General features: G+C 40.9%; 1 protein-coding gene across 1 annotated transcript in view; it reads left to right on the top strand.

The window, feature by feature from the left end:
- Nucleotides 1-22,699, top strand: part of LOC306737399 (zeta-sarcoglycan-like) — a gene marked incomplete at both ends in the record, with an annotated part of 307,646 nt that overhangs the window by 226,564 nt on the left and 58,383 nt on the right. The window contains one exon of the mRNA XM_079219130.1: nucleotides 16,896-16,983. Coding sequence (XP_079075256.1) covers nucleotides 16,896-16,983 — 88 coding nt within the window. The remainder of the gene's footprint in view (nucleotides 1-16,895; nucleotides 16,984-22,699) is intronic.

The following is a 22,699-nucleotide window of genomic DNA, read 5'->3' as shown; positions in this document are numbered from 1 at the left end:
TGTTAGACTGCCGGTACTAGAATGGAGCCCACACTTTTGGAAACAAAAACAAAAAAAGTTACTACAGACAGAAGGAGACAGTAGGGACTACAATATGTGTTTTGAAGGAGACATACAGAATGTCAAACTGATTCAGCAGTGAACACTAATGTTGCAGTTCACCTGGTGATAGAGACAAAACACATTGAAATTAAGGCGTAACAAAAGGACCCATCCACAAAACGAGACTGAAAAATAAGAAAATCTGAAACGATTGCATGAGAGTCTATGGAGCAGAGCTCTATGTTTGTCGGACGCCAATTCCCAGCAAATTTTTTTTTAAATGTACATAAAACCTGCTAATAATCCACTTTTCACCTGCGATACTCAAAACACTTTCAATCGTAGACCAATTATCCTGAGGTAAATTGAAGGGACAACACCAGGTCTGGTGAATCATTTTGAGGAAAGACCTGTGACCAGTGTTCCCTCTAAGCTACGCGCGTACACGGCCGCGCAGGCCAGTCGAAGTGGCCGCGCAATAGATTTTTCAGACCGCGCACATTTTTCTGACCGCACAAACGATTTTTTTTCAGGGGTTGAAAATATTTTTTGCGCCAGTGTTTCTGAGATAGGAGTGAGCCATCTCCTCAATAATAAGATCTTTGACGTGTCGAGTCTTCTTGGCCAATCAGCGTCCCGTTTCTCGACATGCGCTCTCTGTACCTCTGCTAGCGCTCTGCCTCCGTTAACACCCCCCACTCCCCACTGTCGTCCTCCGGGCGCCAGGAGTGAAGCTCGCTCAGAGCGCCACATGAGCTCGGGCCGGCGCTGTTTAGGCTCCTCTTGCCGGGCCCTGCTCCAGCAGTTATAGGCTACCATGGCGAAAAGAAAGGCAGAGCAGGTGCTCCAGAAAAAGGTCTGCCTAACGTTCAAACATGAGGGGCTAGATGAAATAGTCCAAACTGACACAGGTAGGATGAAACTTTCAGACATATTTAAATATGAATATGAAGTTATTAAATTGTTTATATAGGCTACCTTCAGGAAAAATGACACCATGTCAATGTATTATTGTTAAGCACTGCATTAGCATTGTTCCACTTAAATGTTGTACTTGCTGAGAAATGACTAAACCTGTGATACTTTTTTTTTTATATATATATATATATCATTATCAGTCATAACCAGTGAACCAGTCATAATCTCCCCTTATTGAAGTTCAACAAAGATCCTTTAAGTTCAACTAAACTGACTGGTAAAACACCATCATTAAAATGTTCCCAAGGTCCAGCCATTATAAAGGATATTGAATAAATATCAACCTTGTATACATATTGATGCATTTGCTGTCATCTCTTTGAATCCCCTATGGCTAACGCAGGCTTGTGGTCATTTTCAGCAGATCGCGTGGTTGCGAATTGCTCACAGTGCTGAAATGTGCGCTCAGAAAAAAAATAATTTGCTCAGTGCTGAAAAAAATTAGAGGGAACATTGCCTGTGACAGCAGTGCACAAGATGTGTTGATTAAGTAGCACACTCTAACATTTGGCTTTTCTGAACCTGCAAAAACAGTGAACGTGCAAAAAATGGGTTGGAGACATTTTTCTAGCCAACAAACAAGTTGGCATTGGAGGCAGTGTACGTGCAGCTCACAGTCTATGGGACGGACGGGGTGGACACCATATTGCCCACAAAAGGTATAGTCCGAGTGGATTATTAAACCATTACTTATTTGCTGCTTATATCAGGAGAAATCTGCAAAAAGTATTAGAGACACATCCAAAAAGGAGGAAAACAAAAGACGAATGAGCAGTGGGTGAGAAAATGATAGGTTAGGTAAGTATGAGCAAGGTTATTAATTAAGTTAGGAACTTGGTTATCTACTCAAGTCAAATAGGTGAATTATTTTTCTTTTTCTTGATAAGGGATGGCTCTTTATAGAGCATACAAAACGGCAGACTGGAAATTAACAGTTGTGTTCACTCTTTGCATGGAGATACTGGATGAAGAAATTGCCTCTACTACTTGGACAGCCTCCCCTTTATCCCTAAAGCACTAAGAGCAGCAGTATTCAGACATTCATTCAGACGTTTCCCTCCTTGATGGGTTTCTTCCTGGTAAAATCATGAAGCAGTATGGTTCCCATGACAGAGAGGTCCACATTTTCTGGGGCCAGCACAATGGCACAGCAATACATCTGCCACTGAGAAAATCCCAGTGCTGTACTCGGATGTCAGCCTGGCACAGCTTGTGATAACTGAAGATCGTCTTCTTCTTGAAGGTGTCAGTGCCTGGCACGACTGTAGAACGGAAGAGCCAAATTTCATACCAAAACAATGGGAAGCATTGCTCCAAAGATGATGTCAGCCGGCCAAGAGGAGAAGTAGAAACTGGCAAAGTAATTGGTCCTGCCATATGCAGCAACATACACAACTTAAATCCCCAGCATATCTAAATCCCCGCACACATTATCAAAAAGATGAAATCTACAAAATAGCAATACTATTAAGTGTCTGAATTATGTTTGAGTGCATTAAGTGGCATGTGGTACATTAGTGTATATAAAGTGTCTGTTTCAATGAAAGGACTTTCAGCAAACTATACATGGCAACAAACTCCCTACGATGAAGCAAAAAGCAGCTCATCCACAGAAAGGAAGAGGACATTCAAGAGGAAAACTCAATGCCATATCATTCACATCGAGGGAGACAATAGGTGCTGGGAGTCTGTGCTGCAGTTTGTTGTTAACAACACATGGTGATAAAGTAGCTATGAAAAAAGACAAAGCAAATGCCGCCTGAGTCTCCATGAGGATAAAAACCCAGATCAAAGTACAGTGGATGAAACATAGACAGGAACCATGAAAACAAAAACTGTCGGACAGTCCTGAGTAAAAGAAGAAGGGAGAAAGTGAAGGACCTGAAATCCCAAGACAACAGACAGTCTGACAAAGGAGTCCCTCAGTTGGATTGTCTGTAACTGAAAGGCATATTAGAAATACGAAATACAAGATTCTCACCAATTCAAACTTAAAATATAATCCACCTTTATTTTATATACCAGTGCATCACTTTGAGATGCTTCTCTTCTCCAAATCATTCCATAAAAAATGACTTCATGACCAAATGGCACATCTTTCAGAGGGAGAGCCGTAAAGTAAGTCACACAGCAGAGGGAACTAACGTCAGGCACTAAGCACCGGATTGAGATCAAAGCGAGATATAACAAGAATGTAAATAAGCAGGGGGTCTTCAGTTGCCTGGAAACCTGAGCTTTGAAAAGTAATTGAAAAGAAGACAGCTAAAAGAAAGATCAAGGAAAAAGTAAATAGAAAAATGACAAGAAAAGAGAGATGAGAGAGGTGTGGTATCTGTACGAACATCTTGCATCTATATGTCATTTCTATCCCATCCTTGGGCACTGTCTTGAAGAACTATTGTATTACACTTTGAAAAGTTTCACATTTGAGAAATATGTGTAGTCTTCTGTCCCAATTTATCTTATTATTGGATCTGTTGAACAGCCTTTTCCCCGTTGTTCCAACATTGGGCACCAATCATTGCTACTCAAACATAGTGCTCTGCTCCCTTGTCCATTCGTTGTTGTGGTACGCCCTCACCTTCAGCACGACCCCATGAGGCTTTTTATGATATTTAAATAGTCTTTCTGCAACAAACAGCGGGCAGTTAGTGACTAGTTTGTCAACATAGTGGAACACTTAGCAGCTAAATAATCAGATACTTCCCTCAGGAGTTGGTATAGGTGGCCAAGAAATTATTTATTTTTTCTTTTTCTTTTTAAACCAATTCTCGTCATGTTTCGCCCCAGTGCGTTTATCTTATCTTATCCCATTCCTGTATTTTAATCTCAAGCACCATTTAAAGAAGTTACTCCAAGGCCTCTTCTTCCATTTTTGCAAACTATTTCCATTAAGCTCTGCCTATCCACTCAGGCTCTGAATGTGTCTTGTAAATTAGCACTTAATTTGCCTTTCACATCTGTCTGTACCACTCAAACCTATCAACATGGACAAAGGGCTACAAAGTAACGTCTCTCATCTCTCAAGTCCTTTGGTGGGTGATGTGTGATGCCAAACAGAAATTCAGTTGTGACCACGCTTTTCATGCTGACACATAATGGCATCATGTTATCTACACATTATAAAAAAGGAATGCGTTCTAACAGGTTCATTTAGCTTCATGGGTTGGAGCCATTCTCTGTCCCTTCTATCTCCATCATGTCTTATCCCTCAGATCAATTCCCCCTTGTCTCTCTCACGCTCTTCTCTCATCTCTGTCAACCATTCCCCTGTCCCATTTTATGCAATGTTCCCCCATCAAGAGAATCCACTTCATCTCTCTCATGTCCCATCCTTGTAAACCATTCCCAGTAATTATGGAGGCAGCTACTCGACTGGGGATTTCATCACATGGCTGAGAGCTCTGCCGAGATGCCAACATCAGAAAATCCCAGTCACAGCAATGACCACAAGACATGCTGAGCTGCTAGGAAATAAGACAAAAAACCCAGAGGACCTTTGATTGAAGTGGCAGTTTCTGAAAGCACATGTAAACACAAAGGTTGCCCCACTAAAGAATGCTACAGATTGGAAAAAAAAGAAGAAACGATTACTCTCCTCCCATGACGATCTCCATGCAAATGATGATACATGTGCACACACTTTGCACAGCTAAACAAGCTCTATAATTTAGCATTTCACACCAAACGAGCTAACTGTAATGCTGCGTTCACACCGCTTCAGTTTACTCGTGCGAGTGAAAAGAGGGTGTTCACAACAAACGCGAAAAATCGCTCCACGACAAAGGGGGCGTGGCTTATCGGCGTCGCTTCTCTCCAAGAAAAATAATGATCTTTTCCTCTATCGACCATGGAATAAATAACCACTAGTTCTGCTTTATACTTGTTGTGGAAGTCCCAAAAACGTCAGAACATGAAACGCCCTCGTGTTTGGGTTCATAACATCATCCGTAGCCGCACAGAGCTCGGTGAATTTCACCGACTCCTCCAGGAACTGCGGTCTCCGAGGCTTATCTCCGTAAAAACACTGTTACCGTTTCCGCCATCCACCATGGAAATAATCACTAGTTCTGCTTTATACTTGTTGTGTAAATTCCACATACGTCGGAACATCAAACTCCATTGTGCCTGGGTTTATAATATTATCCGTAGTCCCACAACAGTGTCTGAATGACGGCCGCTACCAGCGCTACTTCAGCAGCAGTTTGATTCAGCAACGGCAGGACGGCGATGGTGACTTCTCAATCCTGTACGACAAACAGTCAGAGACATTCAGTCCTTCTGAAACGTGGCCAATTCCCTCTTCAAACTTTAGCAGAAAAACTGTTTTTGCAGTATTTTTTTAGATTTAATCTTTAAAGAAAATAAGAATATAAAACCCCCGCCAGATTCAAGCCCCCCACAGTGATTCAGAGTTTTCAGTTTGAGTTTGTTCAGTTTCAAACATTGCTTGAACGGGGGGAGAGAGAGGCCAAGCATACATTAAACAATAGCTGGCTATGGGATAGCAAGCTGGTGAGGCTGAGCGGGATGAAATACACATCAGTGTTGAGAGGAGAGAGAGAGCGAGAGAGAGATATTTAATTGACTGGTCACTTAAGAACACAACACATGCTGATGCATTTAGGTGCTCGGCATGTTATATACTCTGTACACTGAAACCGTCTGTGGTGGAATGCTGTATCTTTGTCAATTTTGTTGTTATTGCCCCCTCTTCTTCATTTTGTGTCATTTCTTTTAACTACAGCTGCACTGTCTGTGACGTAGATCAGGTTTGAAACCAATAACCTTGAGGCGAAAGATAAGCCAGTGCATCCCTGTGTTATATTTCCCCTTGCAATGATAACTGTGATCTAGATTAGTTCTGGACCCTGCGGACTTTAGGCTAGTAATAGACCAGTAATGTAAGTGGTATTTATCTGTGCTACCTATGATCTGTCTTGCTTTGATGGGATGGATTGGCCTGACTCTATAGAGGTGACAAGGTTAAAGATTCTGTATAGCCATCCAAGGAAAGGCACAGATAATGCACACACACTAGCACCCATATACGCTTGAGTTCAGTACAAATGGAAAAGGATCTGTCATAATCCCCAGGGGAATTGGACGGAAAAGAGACAGCAAGGAAACTACGGGAAGAAAGAGGGATGCCAGAGCAATAAAACATATATAAAGATGTATCAGATTTTAAATGATTTTTGAAAGACACAATATCATTCCAAAGATTTATATTTGGAATCCATGAGTCTGCAGCAACGGCCTGAGAGCCAAAGAAAGCAACACTACACCAGTCATGTTAGAGAGATGAGGATGAAACAAACAAACAGAACGAATTCAAGGAGTAGTTGTCTTAGGTTGTATTGAATAAGAGTATTCATGAGACTGTAAGTCAGTGTACGTGTGTGTGTGTGTGTGTTTGTGTGTGTGTGTGTGTGTGTGTGTGTGAAAATCAGCCAGTATAGGTCTCAGAAATTCAACCTAATCAATAGTCTATTAGCAGCAAGGCTTGTCTGCATGGGCCGGTGTAAATAAATACACACGTACACACATGTACACTTAGGCACATGCAGGTTAACACGGTCAACGTTTGTACACTTTACACGTAGGTATTGTCTCCCACAAAGGGCCTCCTTACACACTCATATAAAGTATCTCTTTCACACATAGACACAAACCTTTCCAGAGTTAACTTATTCCTCTTTTACTTCAAGTATGTGTACCACTGGGGAATTTTTCATGGCAAATGGAGCATTGCAACTTTATCTGCTCCGCCATGCTCTCCTCCTCCGTCCTCTCCACTTATCTTGTCTCTTCTCCTCTCTTCAACCATGCCACAGGACACAAAAAATGTGCCTCTACAGAGACAAGTGTTGTCATGAAGTGGCCATCGCCGTTCCTTCATGTTGATGTGGTAGCTCTGCATGTGTTCACTTGAATGAGATTTCTGTTCGAACACTTGCTGCATACTGAGGATGTTGTATGTTTCAGTATGATAACCTTGAGTGTGTCCTTGTATGTTCTTTGATGGCTAGTGGGTGCAGTATCTTGTGTTTGAGCATGCATGCCCGTATTTCACAAGTCCTGACTCAGCACTCACTGCTTCTTTGCCATTGATTTGATTGAAGTTTAAAGCTGACAAATGTGGATTTATACTGATATTTAATACTGATGTTTTTAAATAATAATGACATTACTGAATATGTTTTGATATTATATATGTGTTGTGGGTCAGCGGCTCAGTGGAGAGAGACATTGCCTGATAGCAAGAAAGTGCTGAAGTCAGTTTGTCTGATGTGAATGTGTTGTACTTGAACTCTTGGCTGTTTTTGTTAGGTTCATACTTGGCTATGGAAATATCATTATATGAAATATATTTATATAAAACCCAAGTAGTTTTTAAAAGGCTAGATATTTAGGATTATATAATCAATGCCTTATCTGTTTTTAAGGTTATCTCACTATACCCTATCTTTTTTCCTATTCCTTGTGGGCTCATTCTCTGGCGTTCCAACCAAGACCAAGACTTACCTCACCGGCCAAGACTTCCTGTTCCATGCATAGCTGGTTGTTTAAAGTTGAGAGCTTGCTTCACACGTAGCCTGTTAACAAGTTATTTGTAAGACTCTTTGCTCTCCAATCAGACTGTTTACCTGCATTTAACCAAAGCATGCTATACATGATTGGTCAATACTACACAGAATACAAACGGAAAACCAGAAAGCTTCCGATGCCAACATCGTGTCCTGTTGCCTACAGATAATACAAGTGAATGCAGAATCTGGTTAGAGATCAGTGTATTTGTGGAAAGCATAACGTGAAACAATGCATTAGGAAGTGAAAAAAGAACAAACGCTACTAAAGTTGCATGCCGTTGCTAGCCTCCATATAGTATTTTAGTACATAGTACATTATGATTTTTAATGCCTCCACACTAGCGACAGCTGCTCCAATCTTGTGAACGTGTTATATATCGAGAACACCTTGAGCGAATTTCTTCGCAGTTAGCACAAACGTCCATTTGTAGTCAAGGTTTAATTGATCAGAATATAGTAAAAAAGTCACTGTGACCTCACAAAACGTAACTCAATAATGAATATGCTAATTCGCACCATTTCACACAAATGTCTTATAGGATAAAACGATGAAGTGATGACATACATACAAGTCATGCGCATACATGGACCCCAAGGCGGTAATTCTAGTTTGTCTTCTATTTCTTTTCTTGTACTGTGCGATTGTATTCAGCCTTGGCCAAAACGTTTACAATAAATATTTCCAGTATCCTCAGATTGTGTGCTTAAGACCAATATATGAAAATGTTTTCCTGAGCTCTTATCTGAGAAGTTATGTAAAAATCCCTCAGATGTACGTATTTTATCTCTAAGCCCTCAGGTAGCAAGGTATCATTTGTAAAACATTACTTGCAGGATAGTTTTTTTTGCAAATCTCTGGAATATTAAATGCATAGGTAGCAACTCTAAGCACTTGTTCCACAGGCTACAGCAAAATCCTCCTTTCACCACAGATCAGATGCATTTAAAGAATCACATTATTGTACTTACATTTTGATTTTTTTCATAAAACCTGTAGATGTTGCAAACAAGGCCGCCAAGTCAAATCATTTGGTGGGAGCAGCCAGCCCCTGGCTACCAAGCCCAAATCACAGATTTACAGGGCAGCTGAAGCACATAGGAAAGGTATACATATGTTCCGAATATATTTTCCAAGGCAAATTGAATTATGAATAGTAATAAATATTGGACATAAATAACATCCAATTTGTGGTGCGATATAACAAAGGTGGTTCGTCTAACGTGAATCTCATCGAGTATTTCTCTTCAGCTGGCATCTTTTTCTTGAGTGGTGTGACTTTGTTGACTGGTCCCTTAAGCACCATACATTATCGTGGAGAAGCAGCAAGTGGAGGGCTGACGTAGCGGCTTCTCTTTATAGATTTATTTGCTGTGTCTATCTCTAAAACAAATGTTCTGCGATTTACCCTCCTCTCCCTTGCATCTCTATCTTGCTCCCCCTCCTTTTTCCCACTCTCCTCGTTTCAAGATTTATCACTCTGCAACCCTGAAGCCGGGAGGTCCCTGCTTGCCTCTGCTTCTCTTCCCCTCCCTCCTTTCACTTTCTGCACCCCTATTCCTCCGCCCACCAACCACCTCTCTCAACCTTTCTACCTTTCTGTAACTATTTCCACCTTTTCCCCCTTTAGTAAAGAACAAACCTGTCTGCAGTCTGGCAAGAAGAGGAATGGGGGCTTGGCGGCACAGTGGCGCATGTAACCCCAGAAAACGCTCCTAGAACACCCATTAAATAGATTTGTCCACTTAGTAAACTTTTCAGGAATAGGAACAAAATCAGCAATTTATACTACCTTTTGATACGTCTGGGCAGCAATGGCCGCAGGTGTTTTGTTCTTGGGACTATTCTTCCAGTTCATTCGTCGTGAACGCTGTGTCACTTAGCACAAATGTCCACTTTGATCTGATTACTATTTGGTGTTCAAAGGTCACCTCACAAAACATGTTTTTGGTAATAAATATATACGCTTATTATGACAATGTAACAACAGTGTCTAATAGGATAATGGTGTGATGGCGTTTTGGACAGATATGGATACAAACTGCTATATGAGAAGAGGCACATAGAGGCATGCAACCGCAGGGCGGTAATTATAGTTCTGTAAATGATGTTGGATTAGGTAAGTAATATGTGTATAATAGAATAGCATGTTTTTGCAGGATTTTGCAATAACACAGTGTCACTCAATGAATCTTTAGCTGAATCGTAAAGAGATCACCTGGCATGTGGGAGAAGACATCAAATTATTCCCCATCTAGCTGGAGAGCTGGATTAATGGTTTCAATTGTTTTCTGTTTGTGTCTAGAGACTTGCAAATAGCACACACCTGTGCTTGTTGTGGTGAAATAGAAGCTTACTCTGCTGTATACATAAATATAAAAAGCACCAGTATGTGTCGGCAGAAAATGCCCACTGCACACATAAACAAGCCAATGAATGCTTGCTTGGAGATGACATTTCTTTTAAAATCTCAAACAAACTATGTCCTCATACAAAGCAAGATGCTCAAATATACAAAGCACAGTATCAATTCCTTGCTGACATGATGTATTCATGAAGTATAATATTTTGTGTGATATACAAGGCTGGCTTTCCACTGAATCTTTTTTTTTTAGAGGCAACATTTTGTTTTAGTTGCATATAATTGACATATCTATCTGTGTGAATTTGGATTTGCTTTAAGACACCTGTCACACCTCTGATTATCTGTGATCTTTAGAGTTTTGGAAGGACAGATCCTAAACTTGTAGCAAGCCGACGAGAACATACCCTAATTATCAGAGTTTTTGGTAGCTAGTTGTCAAAAATGCTTATTAAAAAAAAAAGTTTTAAAAAAAATCCCCCATCTAGCTGAAACTTCTGAAAGCAGCAAGAGGAGCTACTTTTACAATATGTCAGTGCAAAAATGAGTGTTGTCTGTGTTTTACTAAAGATAATACTGCATATTTCCTTTTATACATTCAGACATGTTCCACTTTTGCCTGGATTCAGACCTCAGCACAGCCCTGAGACAGCTCCACCCAAAGTAACAAACATCCTGACCTAAATATTCTTGACTGCAATGGAGTCGTTCCCCAGTTAATTATACATACAACTTGACGGTTTAGGAAATATTTCTGCAGTGCTATCTTTCCTCGTTTTGTTTCGGTCTTTGTTTAGGTTCAGGATTTTGATTGGTTACTAAAGATGCATATTGACTTTTTGCTCTGAGCGATAGCTGACCCTCGTTAACCAATCATTAACCGTTAACCGCGAGGTTACTGCCTTGCATGAGGAGTGCTGTGGTTGAAGTGCCTAACAAGCCGTCCAGCTGCAACGATAACAATGCACTGACAGATTAAATCCATCATTTATAGGCAGCTGCAGTGTGTGTGCCGAACAGGGAACTGAGTCCGCGGTTCACACGTTCGGGAGAATTAGCTGCCATGATGTTCCATGCATTGTCATGGACACATGCCACCACTTTCCCAGTGATTCTCCAACGCACCACTTAACGTTTAGTCTAGCTGAGAGGTTGTCAGTGTCAGTGGGTCTGCCTGGCATACTTGACTCCTGTGCCGCAGTACTTCTCTACTATAAAAAACATATTTTAATGGGGAACTGTGTTCTGCGAGGCAGGGTGTGTATGCATGGTCAAAATGTTTGCTTGCACGGGCAGGAGCAGACACTGCGGGAGGGAACGGGATTAGGAAAACAGTCAGACTCTAAGGCTTTAGGTCATGGCCTTGGCAGAGGTCTGCGCTTTCCGAGTGCCTTTCTAGTACATTTATATAATCACTCTCCCAATGAACCAAAAAGAGCTCATAGAATAATACTCGACCAGAACCACTTAAAAGTTACATAAAAAAGGGGGAGGATGGAAAGCCAACCCCTCACCCCTGAGGTACATGCGCCCCAATATTAGCAATCTCAGTTCATGCTTTTTTTTGTCAGCAATCTGCATGTCAAGTCTCTAACAGCTCACCCAGAGCCACCCGCCTTTCTAACCAAGGTTTCCAGCAGCTGCTTTGAAATGAGCAAATGAGAATCAAAGTAGTTGCTCAAAAAGATAAATGAATTTAATTTTAGACAACCTTGAATGCAGAAATGTGAAACTATGTGATCATGGTGAATGTAGTTTTGATCAAAGCTGACTTTCTAATGATGGTATGAATTGCATGATTTAATTTGCCTGCTCCATGAAACTCCATTTCTAATGATTTTGTAAAGAAACTAATATACTTGGTATTAAGCAATTCAATCAAACCGCACCATGGCTGGTGATTATTGTTACAGACATGTTCTAAAATGATTGCTGTAATTTAGAGAAAGCCCTGACCTTCAATGTTGTGCTTGGTCCTTGAAGTTTAGAACTATGCATATCCACACACACACACACACACACACACACACACACACACACACACACACACACACACACACACACACACACAGGAACGCAAAAATCGGACATGACTTAACCGGCTTAGTCTCATGCCATCTGATTTAAATGGTTGCAATTGATCTCAAAACTGTTGACACAAGGCTTGTACAGGACATGGATGACATGTTAAATAGATGATAAGGCTCCTGAGAGCACACAAAGACCATTGGAACATATTAAATCCAAGTACTAAGAGAGTTAGATTATGAGCTAACCCTGCTTTATTTTCTGTTGTTACATGGCCGTGGGGACTGAAAACAACAAATTAGCACAGCACAGCAACAAACATATCACTTATTTAACAGTCCTGGCTAATTAGCTGAATTAAAGTCGAGGAATGCAGGGACGCCGCGGGCACTTGGTATTCTGTTTTAGCGGAGGCTATAAACTGTATAAACTGCCTTTACTGACAGATTTGAACAGCTTTCCCTGTCTGTCTTATCATCCCCGCTCTTCGACTCGTTCAACACTTTTCTGTACACGTCTCATCACTATCGCTCACTCATCTCTGTCTCGCCATTGTTGTTTACAGCTCCTCCCAAGTACCAGACAAATACATATCGTGGTATGACTCTCAAACTGCTTTTTATGTTCAAAACTTCGTCGATAAAGATACTCTTTCTTTCTTCCAGTTTTTTTTTCAGATTAAAGTAAAGATCATTGAAAAGTATTTAAAATAATCTCCATTTCATGGAATATTTAAACACTCATGCCACTTAACATACACTTTAACTTAAACACACATGTCACTTTAACATACACTTACATTAACGTTATCTCTTTGTCTGAGCACTTTATCTTACACTTGATTTAATACCCATTGCACTGTTGTTGTCGTTGATTGTTGTTTGTCTCATGTCTAATTTATGCACCTTCCGAAAAAATCCTCGTTTGTGTAAACATTCCTGGCAAATAAACGATTTCTGATTCTGATTTGAAAAAAAAGTTGTCTATAATGTGATTTCAAATAAACTCCCATAACTGCTTTTAGGTTGTGGGGGGGGGGGGGGGGTATGTTTCTCAGTGATATTTAATTTTGACCTGACCTGCAGTCAACTAACTGCTGTCTCTCACTCTGGTCAGACAGAGTGGCCGACAATCAGGTCGACCGGCTGAAGAGGTGCTGGCTTTTTGGACAGTCAGAGATACAGGAGGAGAATAAGAGCGGAAAGCTGAAAGCTTTAAATTGACAGCTAAAAGTATCTTCTGCATTTCCGTGCCTTTTAGATAGAGAGACAGCCAGCCAGTGAGACAGGCATCCCAAGCATGCAATCAGGTGAGCTAAAAGCAGTTATTAGGCTAATGGCAAAAATGAATCAAAGCTTGTATGAGGCTTGAGTAAGTACATTGTTGTTGAGACGGTGAGACAGTGAGTCTAGTCAGACAGGTGGGTTGAAAGCTGTTATTAGAGTGATGACGAAACACAAATAACCAATCATGTCACTTATGAACTTTCAGACCAGACCTGTTTAAGATGACAGTCAGACAGGCTGTCAGTTCGTGAGACAGGTGAGCTGAAAGCTGTTATTAGGACCCATCTGTACTGGTGTCTGCAGGCTGTGGTGAAGAGCTACCAGTCCACAGCTTATTATTACCTGACTAATTACACTGGCTACCTCAGGCTGGCAGCCCTCTGCCTGTATTTATAATCAAAGTGAAATTAAACTATTAACTGAATTAATGGCGCCGTTGTGTGTATTGTGTCGGCTCACAGGAGAGCGCATGATGCGTGTGCCTTTCGTGTATTTATTTGTGCCTGTCTGCACATTTCACACGATGAGGGGAGATTTATGAGCGAGACTCCAAAAACAAAAGCCGCAGGGACGGTGCAGAGGGAGATAAACGGAGAAGTGAACTGAGCACAAAGTAAACATCACAAATGATGTATGGCACACGTGAGGAAATGCTGCACGTGCTCACCAATCCGTGTTTTGACTTTGTTTTTAAATAGTATCCAATCTTCCATCCAGTACCACCGTATACATCTCACATATCCAACAATTTTCTATTTTCACTTAACTTCTCCATGTGGTGATTGGCCAGCTGTGTAAAGGAGAGAAAGAAGCCAGACTTTAAACGTCTCCCTCAAGCTCTGCTTTTCTGAACTGAGTCATCTTGAGCACACCCCAGCCTTAAATCTTAAACTACTTACTTGCTTCTGCAAAAGCCAATTTGGCCTACTAATATAATATAACCAATTAGTATCACTTATCTTGACAAATGAACCTAAAAAAATTGTTTTGAATGCGGTTTGAAAATAGTTTAAATATGTATATATTATTTACCCGTTGCTTATTGTTATTATGCACTGTGATGCATATAACATGGCGAGCTCATGTCGGAATGTGATACTGTATGTGTTACATGTGAAGATGCTGTAGTGTGCTTTTATGGACGCTGTTGAGTTTTATCTGAGGTGGATGTATCTGTAATCTGTTAGCCTGCCACTAATTGGCCACAGCAAGACGTGTTAACAGGCAGTAAAAGAGTGTGTGTATGTGTAGCATTAGTATCAGTAGTATTTGTCAGACACAAACCTTTCCCACACACACAAATACACACACACTTGAGTGTCATTCCATCACCGATTGGATTTCTGACATCAAACAATGTTAAAGCCTGTGCGTCATCTGATGGATTTATGCCTAGAAGACATGAAACGATTACAGTACCATTCTGCAGTGGGGAAAAACTTTTTTCAGTACAACTCCAAAAGGATGAACTTCAAACTAATATTGAAATGAGAACACATCAAACCACCATCAAACATCATGCAAACCTCACTGAAGATCAGAGCTGTGACGGCAAGAAATAAACCTTTAATGTTACAGAAAAATAGCTGAATAGGTATTCATATGCAGCGGCTCCTCACAAGTCGGTTTTCACATCATGTGTTTTATATATTGCCGATGTTCAGATCGATTTTTAATAATAATAAGCCTGGTGTGTTTACGGACCATTCTTTAAATTGTCCTGAAGTAGCGCCGCACTGTAGCACCCATCACGTTTGTGCACGGTTCCTTTTAAATTGATTTAGAGTATGTGTCACTTCATAGTGAAGACTGCACACTTGACTGATGGATTTTAGACCCGAGTTATCAACAATATTGTCTGAAAGGCTTTCATCACGGCACCGTGTGCCAGCATGAGCGTAAACAAGCACACACACTTTCCGCCCTTCAACGGTTTAGTGTGATGACATCAGTCTGCTCTGAATGAAATTTTGATTTTGCACTCGGTTGTTTGAACTGTGATCAGTATTGGTAGCCAATAGGTAGAGCCGACAAGCCATTATAGTTACATGCTCCTAAGTTTCACTTAAGCAACACCAGTCCGATTGTTTGTCTTGCTTTATAAACAGACATTAGCAGATGTTTAATATGCAGCAATTATATACAGCCCGTATTCCCATGCATTTGCATATGAGTGCTTGATCAAATTATATTTCCCAACTATGAATGAATGGGATCAGGTCTGTTCATGCACACTGCTCATTGAGCTGGAATGAGTCGAAGCACAGTACATCTGCCATGCTTTACAAAGCGCTCATCACTTTTAACAGAGTGGAAAGATAATATAGGGAAGCCTATCACACGCCCCGTTGACAAAGGTTCATCCAGCATACATGCGCTCGGAAGCAGATGAAGGAGGTGCTGCACAATAAACCGTATGGAGCGCACATTTGTTATTTGGCAAATTTGTTACCTGACTCTGTACGAGTGGGCGGTGTGTGCACGTGCACATGCGCTGCAATGTGGAGACTCGTTACGATGTTAGTGTGTGTGTATGTGTCTGAAATGAGCATATGTATGTACCTTACCCACATCGCCACTCAAGTCCTGTGTATGCTTTTGGTGTTTGTTTTCTGTGTGAGTCCCTGGACCCTCAAAAATAGAGCACACACAGGTGTGACTTGAAACAAATTTGGTCTCGACCCGCTTAAGCAGACCACAAAATCAGAGAGAGGAAGAGAGAGAGAGAGGAAGAGAGAGAGAAGAGAGAGAAGAGAGAGAGAAGGAGGATTTTTCCATTTCAACGGATCAACAACTTTCCAATTTTAACACAATTCTCATTTGGAATTCAGACCGGAATGCAGCAAGATATTAATTTTGGGAAATCAACAGAGAAATTGGGTCACCTGTGAGCCATTAATTTCACGCTGCCAAAACAAATAAGCAATTTAAAAGAGAGTGTAAGATAAAGGAAAGAGAATAAAAAGAAAATGATGTAAGTTTAGAGATATAATGAAAGAGGGAAGGAGAACAGAAAAAAAAGTTGCTTGAGATTGTGAGTAGGACGATTTTGCTCACTGGTAGGGAGGTGGAGGACAGAGAGCAAGAGAGAGAGAGAGAGTGACAGTGAAAGACAATGAAAAAAGCAGGCATGGCATTGGTTAGCATTCATTGTAACACACGTCCATTGAACGTAAACCAATGTGGGCAACATGCGGCAAAGGTCAGGGACAGGGTCACACTTGCATTTAGCTCATTTACATTGGGAATAATCAATACACACATACACACACAGACACACAACTGGAAACATGCAAACACACTCACAGACAGGATGCTGTCTTGAATAGATTATGCATATGAGATGCAGAGTATGTCAGGCCGGCAGAAGAGAGGGAGTCAAGTGTGATCTGTGAAGGTTGATTACGGCTCGTGCAGCATTGGTTATACAGGTCAGCGCCCTATTGACGAGGAAGGGGCTATAGCGGGGAAAAAGAACATGTATGTGAGAGAGAACATGTATGTGCAGGGTATGGAGACTGAAAGTTAATCATTTGTTTGTGAGAGTGTAAGAAATGCACTTCTTCCTGTTGTCTTAATCATCTTTGACCCTCTTCTTCTCTCTGTAGGACAGCCCATTGATCCTCCAGTCAGACAGAAATGTGACTGTCAATGCGAGGAACGATCAGGGACAACTGACCGGTCAGCTAACCGTGGGTAAGACAGACACACACACACCATACAAAGACATGTCCATACACACTGTATTGGCAGTAAACATTTTCTTTAAAAACAACTTAAAATAGCCACATCAATTCTCCAAGACAGACAGTTATATTGCTTTGTTTGTGCTTAAATTCCTAAATGCATTTTACCTCCATCTCTTTACCAAATAAATGCTATATTTTTCCATTAGTGTGTCTCACTGGCTGACAGCCGTGCTGTTTTCTCAACTAAATCATTTTTCCAAGCTCTCATTGGATTAGTGAGAGGCCAGTGTTTTACAGAAGACGCCACTCAGAAGACGTATAATGCATCATGACATATTATAGAGTTCAATAACTAGAAAAAAAAAGTTTAGGAACATGAATGAAAAGATGTTTACCTAATCAGATTTTTTTTTTTTAAACCCTTGTCAATTGGAATAATCCGTGCACAGTGTGGCTTTTTTAATTCCTCTAGCAAAGTTTTGAAGTTTCAGTTTTATAATATCAGATGGGCAAGTTTCAAGTTTAAAATAATTCGGGCTCACTGCACACTGGCAGCATAACACTAAAATGAGCAAGACATTTACTGATAATACCACCAAGTAGAAACATACTGTGAATAGGCAGTGCTATTGTTATGGAATAACTATTGACCTGTGGAGTTCTTTGTACTTGATCAGCTGTTGCTCAATGGGAGTAGTGATGGTTGAGGCATTTTGTTGTTGGCTGATGTAGCGGTCATCAAAAACAAGAGAAGTACCTCATTTCAGTTGTAACAGAGTAATTGAGTGGTCATTCAGACACATACCAATCCAGCATAGGGCCAACACCAAAAATCTGTGACATGAAAGGAATCATTTTTCATCCAGGTTTCACAAAAACATAAGAGACAAAAGTCACATTTAATTATAACACTATGAACAATTTAGACGGTTACAGACGTAAGGAGTGTGTGTACTAAAGACTGGGCATTGGCGCTTAGTGCCTCTAAGTGAGGTGAGTTGCACAGACAAAGGGTTAGTGACAGAGGACCTGAGATTATGACGGCAATGGTTGGAGTTCAGAGCAGGTTAAATATAAAAGGGAGTTAACGGTGAACCTCTGTCCCTGTCTTGTTGGGATGGCGTATTGTCTCTTTTGAAACCTTTTTATTACAAGTTCAGGAGCCTCTGAACATGTCCTCAGGGTTAAACTTGTTTTAAGGCTTTCATTTGTGACAGGATGGACCTCATAGTAGCCATGCTGCCATGTCATTCACTCCCTCAGAAAATGACTGGACTTTACATGTAGTTTGGGGAAGCAAGTCATTCATGTCTTGCTCCTGCATTCATTCTTGACTATAGAGGTATTGGGGAATGTGCATGTCCTACCCACATATTCAAAGAAAACAACATTAACAGCTCCTTTGTATGCAATTTTAAACTGTAGACTTGCAAACACTTGCCACATGGGAGGTACATTAACAGAGGGTGCTTTTATCAGATTCTGAATGAGAAAAAAAAACATATTTTGAATATAGGTTGTTCACTTTTAAGGATTTTGCTTTGATATTTGGTGCAATAAACATATTATGAGGACATATACATGCAGTTTAACTACTGAAAAAGTCCAGAACATAAACATAGAGCAGAAAGTACAATATAACTGTTTATTAGAGTTGGGTGAGGGGGTGTTAGCAGTATGGTAAAATATTGATCAGGGGATGAACAAAGATGTGATGCAGTGTGCAGGGATAATATGACCAAGATGTGTGTTGATGTCGTGCATATAGGTGGTTAACAGTATATATGACTTCTCATTAGCTTTTTCTTACTACACACACTCACTTGGTGATGGAAGTTGTAATGAAACATTTCCTTTTTAAAAGCCAATCAGAATTTTTGGGGAGTTCCTGCTGTTTATCTGCTTTTCTAATCTTGCGCATAAGTGCTTGTCAAAAAACTGCCCAGTGCTTTAGTTAGCCCATGTCATAAGGTATTTGCAGACATTCAACATGTTTTGTGTCACTGTTGTCTTTTCAATGACTTCCCCCTCCTTTGTGTCAAGTTTATCCTCTAAAAATAAACCAAGTGGTTAGTTATCCTTCTCCTTTGGTTTGGAGGAAGCTGCTGTACGGCTGCTTATCGATGCCGTCAGAAACACTTTCAGATGTGATTTGTAGAGCCATAAAACGTTGCCAGTGTGGGACTGGCTTTTGGAATTTGTGGTTGCATTTGGAAATTAAACACGACATGCATCAAATAACCTCTCAGTGTATACCAGCCTTTCACTTCTTTGTTACTGGAAACATTTGCATATTTAGAATTAATTATCTGCTTCCCACCTGACTCATTGAATTGTTACAGAACTCAAAGACTTTGATTCAACCAACCAAAAAAACTGTTTTACAAATCCATCATCATGGGTCGATCTGCCAAGGTGAATATCACCTGACCTTGGACCGTGTATGAAATATATATGCATCAGTTACCATCGAAAAACGAGCAAACTAATTTGTTCGTGTGGTTTTGTTAGAAATGAAGCTACCATTCCCGAGATCTGACTTTATGTGGCATCAGAATTTAGGATGTGTCAGATATAGAAGATCACCGCCAAGTACCATTTACAACCTGACAGGGGAGGTGAAAGGTATTTTCAGGTCGAAGGCTCCTCTCCACTTTCTTTCTTGTTTGATGTGAACACAACATAAAGATATTCATCAGCTGTAGGCTGGCCGGGCACTCCTAGTGTCTTTATACGCACACACATTCCCTTTCTGACACTTCTAAGGTTTGACATCCTTGACAGCTCACCTCCTGCTGTTAAAACCCCCCAAAGCCGCTTTCCTCGCCAAGAGAAGCACTTTAATGCTCATGTGTGTCTGAGTGAGTGTGTGTCTGCGTGCCTGGCTGGCCGTCAGCAGAATAAGTATGTTTTAAACCTAGACAGCCTAATTTATACTATTGTGGAAAAGCTCGCAAGGAGCTCCCCGCAGAGAGAGACCGTTTGTAGAGCTCAAAGTTTGATTCGACATCAGAGCCGGTAGATGGGGTTTCCTGACACGTACCCCCCATCCTGTTACAAGAACAAGCACCGCATTAATTCTCAGCGTGGCATTAATTATTTTCCCAACTGTGGAATTGTGGGGGGACAAACTTATATTGAACTATTGTGTCAACTATGAACTGCCTGAAAAAAAAATTTAAATCAGCAGGTTTGAATACAAAATAAATGACTTACTACATGCAATCCACCGCGGTACTATGTATGGCAGGCATGCACGAGATGTGCCCGCACCAGCCAGCACAGAATGCATAGGCGCAGAGCTGGAGCAGTGTAAATCAGGCTGCTAAAGGATGACATGAAGAGTGTTCTGTGTGACCTCTCTTGTGCAGTCAGACACGGAGTCACGCTCTAGTGAATGTACACATGCTGTTACACATACCTGAATACTGAATTATCTCACTGATATTCCCTTTGAGTCGCACTCATGCACACAAACAGTAAACACAAATCCGTACTATCTGTCACATGCTCACACATCAGCCACGACTTTGGGTGGAGATTCCCCAGACACGGAGAGACCTGCCAAGCAAGTAGAAGTTCCATCAATAACCAATTTGTGACACACACACACACACACACACACACACACACACACACACACACACACACACAAACACACAAACAAACAAACAAACAAACAAACAAACAAACAAACAAACACACACGAAAGACCTCAGTGGCTGTCTGATGGGATGGAATGGGACAGAATGAATCTTCCTCAGGAGCTTCTTCTATTGGGCTCCGGAAATCCCTTGGTCTCCTCCTGCCGCTGCCTCCTGTTGCCTCTGTGCTGACTCAGTAGCACATTTAACACGTACACAAACAAAACACACACACACCCACATACACACACATATTCTTTATTCAGTATCCTCACAGGGATACTCAGAAATTCTGAAAGTAAGAAGGTTATTTCTCCTCCAAAGACACTCACCACAAGTTCCACTTCGATAAACCCCTCATTAGTAATCACCACTGAAACTCAGTCGAGCAACAGCTGATACTGTAGCTCGTACAACAGGTACAGGATCACGGTTAGTGGTATAGGGAAGGTGAAGCGTTTGGACTATACATTTACATAGAATACCTAGACACAGGTACTGACACCTTATTACATATGGGATTGTGATAATGTGTAATTTCAGCTGCACAGAAATGGAGGGAGGAGAGAGACCCCAGTGTGGTAAAAGCTCTGCATTTGGGGACAAAAAGAAAAATAGTCAAGAACACAATATAAACGTTTTTCATGAAGTCAAAATGATTTATTGGTCAATATACATGATTAAACATAGGTCACCAACATATCAGCTTGGAGAATTGGTCCCAATTGCTCTTTTTTTGTTAGGTGCTTGACATTTCCTACCAGTTGATGGACAGGGAATGAAAATAACACGTGCCACCTGCAGGGCTAAATATTGGCTGTGGCAGGCGGACATTTTAGGTCTGATGCCACCATGACAGAAAGGTTTTATTTAGAAATATTATTTTCAAATATGCAATTCCCAAAGTAGAATAGGTCAAGGATTTGAGTTGATTTCAAAAGTGGCACACACACACAAAAGGGATTGGCCCGTAGAATAGTCCAGTGACCTTCAGTGAATAGGAAAATAATATATTATATATTTTTAGTATCTTCATCACCAAAAATTCAGCTCTGCTTTTGTGATGATTAACTTGTTTTGACTTGTTTAGGGAGTGTGTGAAACCTTTCCATACTCAGCTGAATGTTATAAAATGGATAGAGGAGCACACACATGCAGCACTATTTACCTTGTGTCCCCCTGAGGGCCCATCTTTCAACAGAGAGGGTCTGAGTAGCCTACATGTGTTAGCCTTGGGCCTCCCATCTCAGTTTTATTGCTCTCTCTCTCTCTCTTTCCTTCATCCCCCGCATCCCTCCTCTTCCTCTCAATCCTCTCCGTGGCTGTCAGCTCGTTAATGTGAGTGATAACCTGTCATCTTTGTCTTCTGAATAGCCGACCATAAAGATGATGAGTGAACTTGGAGTTTTGAAGGCATACCCTTTTACCCGCTTAGGCGATGATGTCTCAGCATTAGAGGCGGTGCAGTGGCAGGAAAGCGCAGCACGCCGTGGGATTATTATCATGACAGGGAAAGGGAATTTCCTCATTCAGTTCTGATTGGCTGAACAAACTTAAAAAAAAAAAGTGAAATACTGATCAAATAAAAGTCGACAAAGCACTAACTGCTGCATTTTGCAAAATATACTGTAGCTATGTGTTGGACTAAGATATGATGTTGTAAATCCCTAGAGAATACAACTATGGTGGCATTATTTGATTGGCTATCTGTATTAGGAATCCACTTTTTGTAAAGCAGTGAATGTCTGCTTTTACAATAAAGGAAGCAAAGGAAATCATTTTTATACAAGTGAAGATCGTTTGTATGTTGGTAGCTTTTAACATGAGTAAAGTTGTGCACTCAGAATACCCCAGCAAAATATTGATAAATGCTTAAACTGGTCAGCTCATTTACTCGTCACTGTTTGTTTCCCTCTCGTCAGAGCTGGCAGTCATTACAGCCCGTGTGAGCAAGTGTTTGTATTCTGGCTGTCTTATTGACTTTTCATTTTTCTAAGTGCATGGTGCTGATAATGAATGCACTTTCTCCTCTGGCGGGAGAGGTATTGGTGGCACTCATTACCCTTGTGTACGAGTGTG

This window comes from Taurulus bubalis, assembly GCF_910589615.1.
Source record: "Taurulus bubalis genome assembly, chromosome: 6".
Taxonomy (NCBI): domain Eukaryota; kingdom Metazoa; phylum Chordata; class Actinopteri; order Perciformes; family Cottidae; genus Taurulus; species Taurulus bubalis.
Note: the sequence above shows the minus strand (reverse complement) of the source record. Positions and strands in the feature narration are given on the sequence as shown.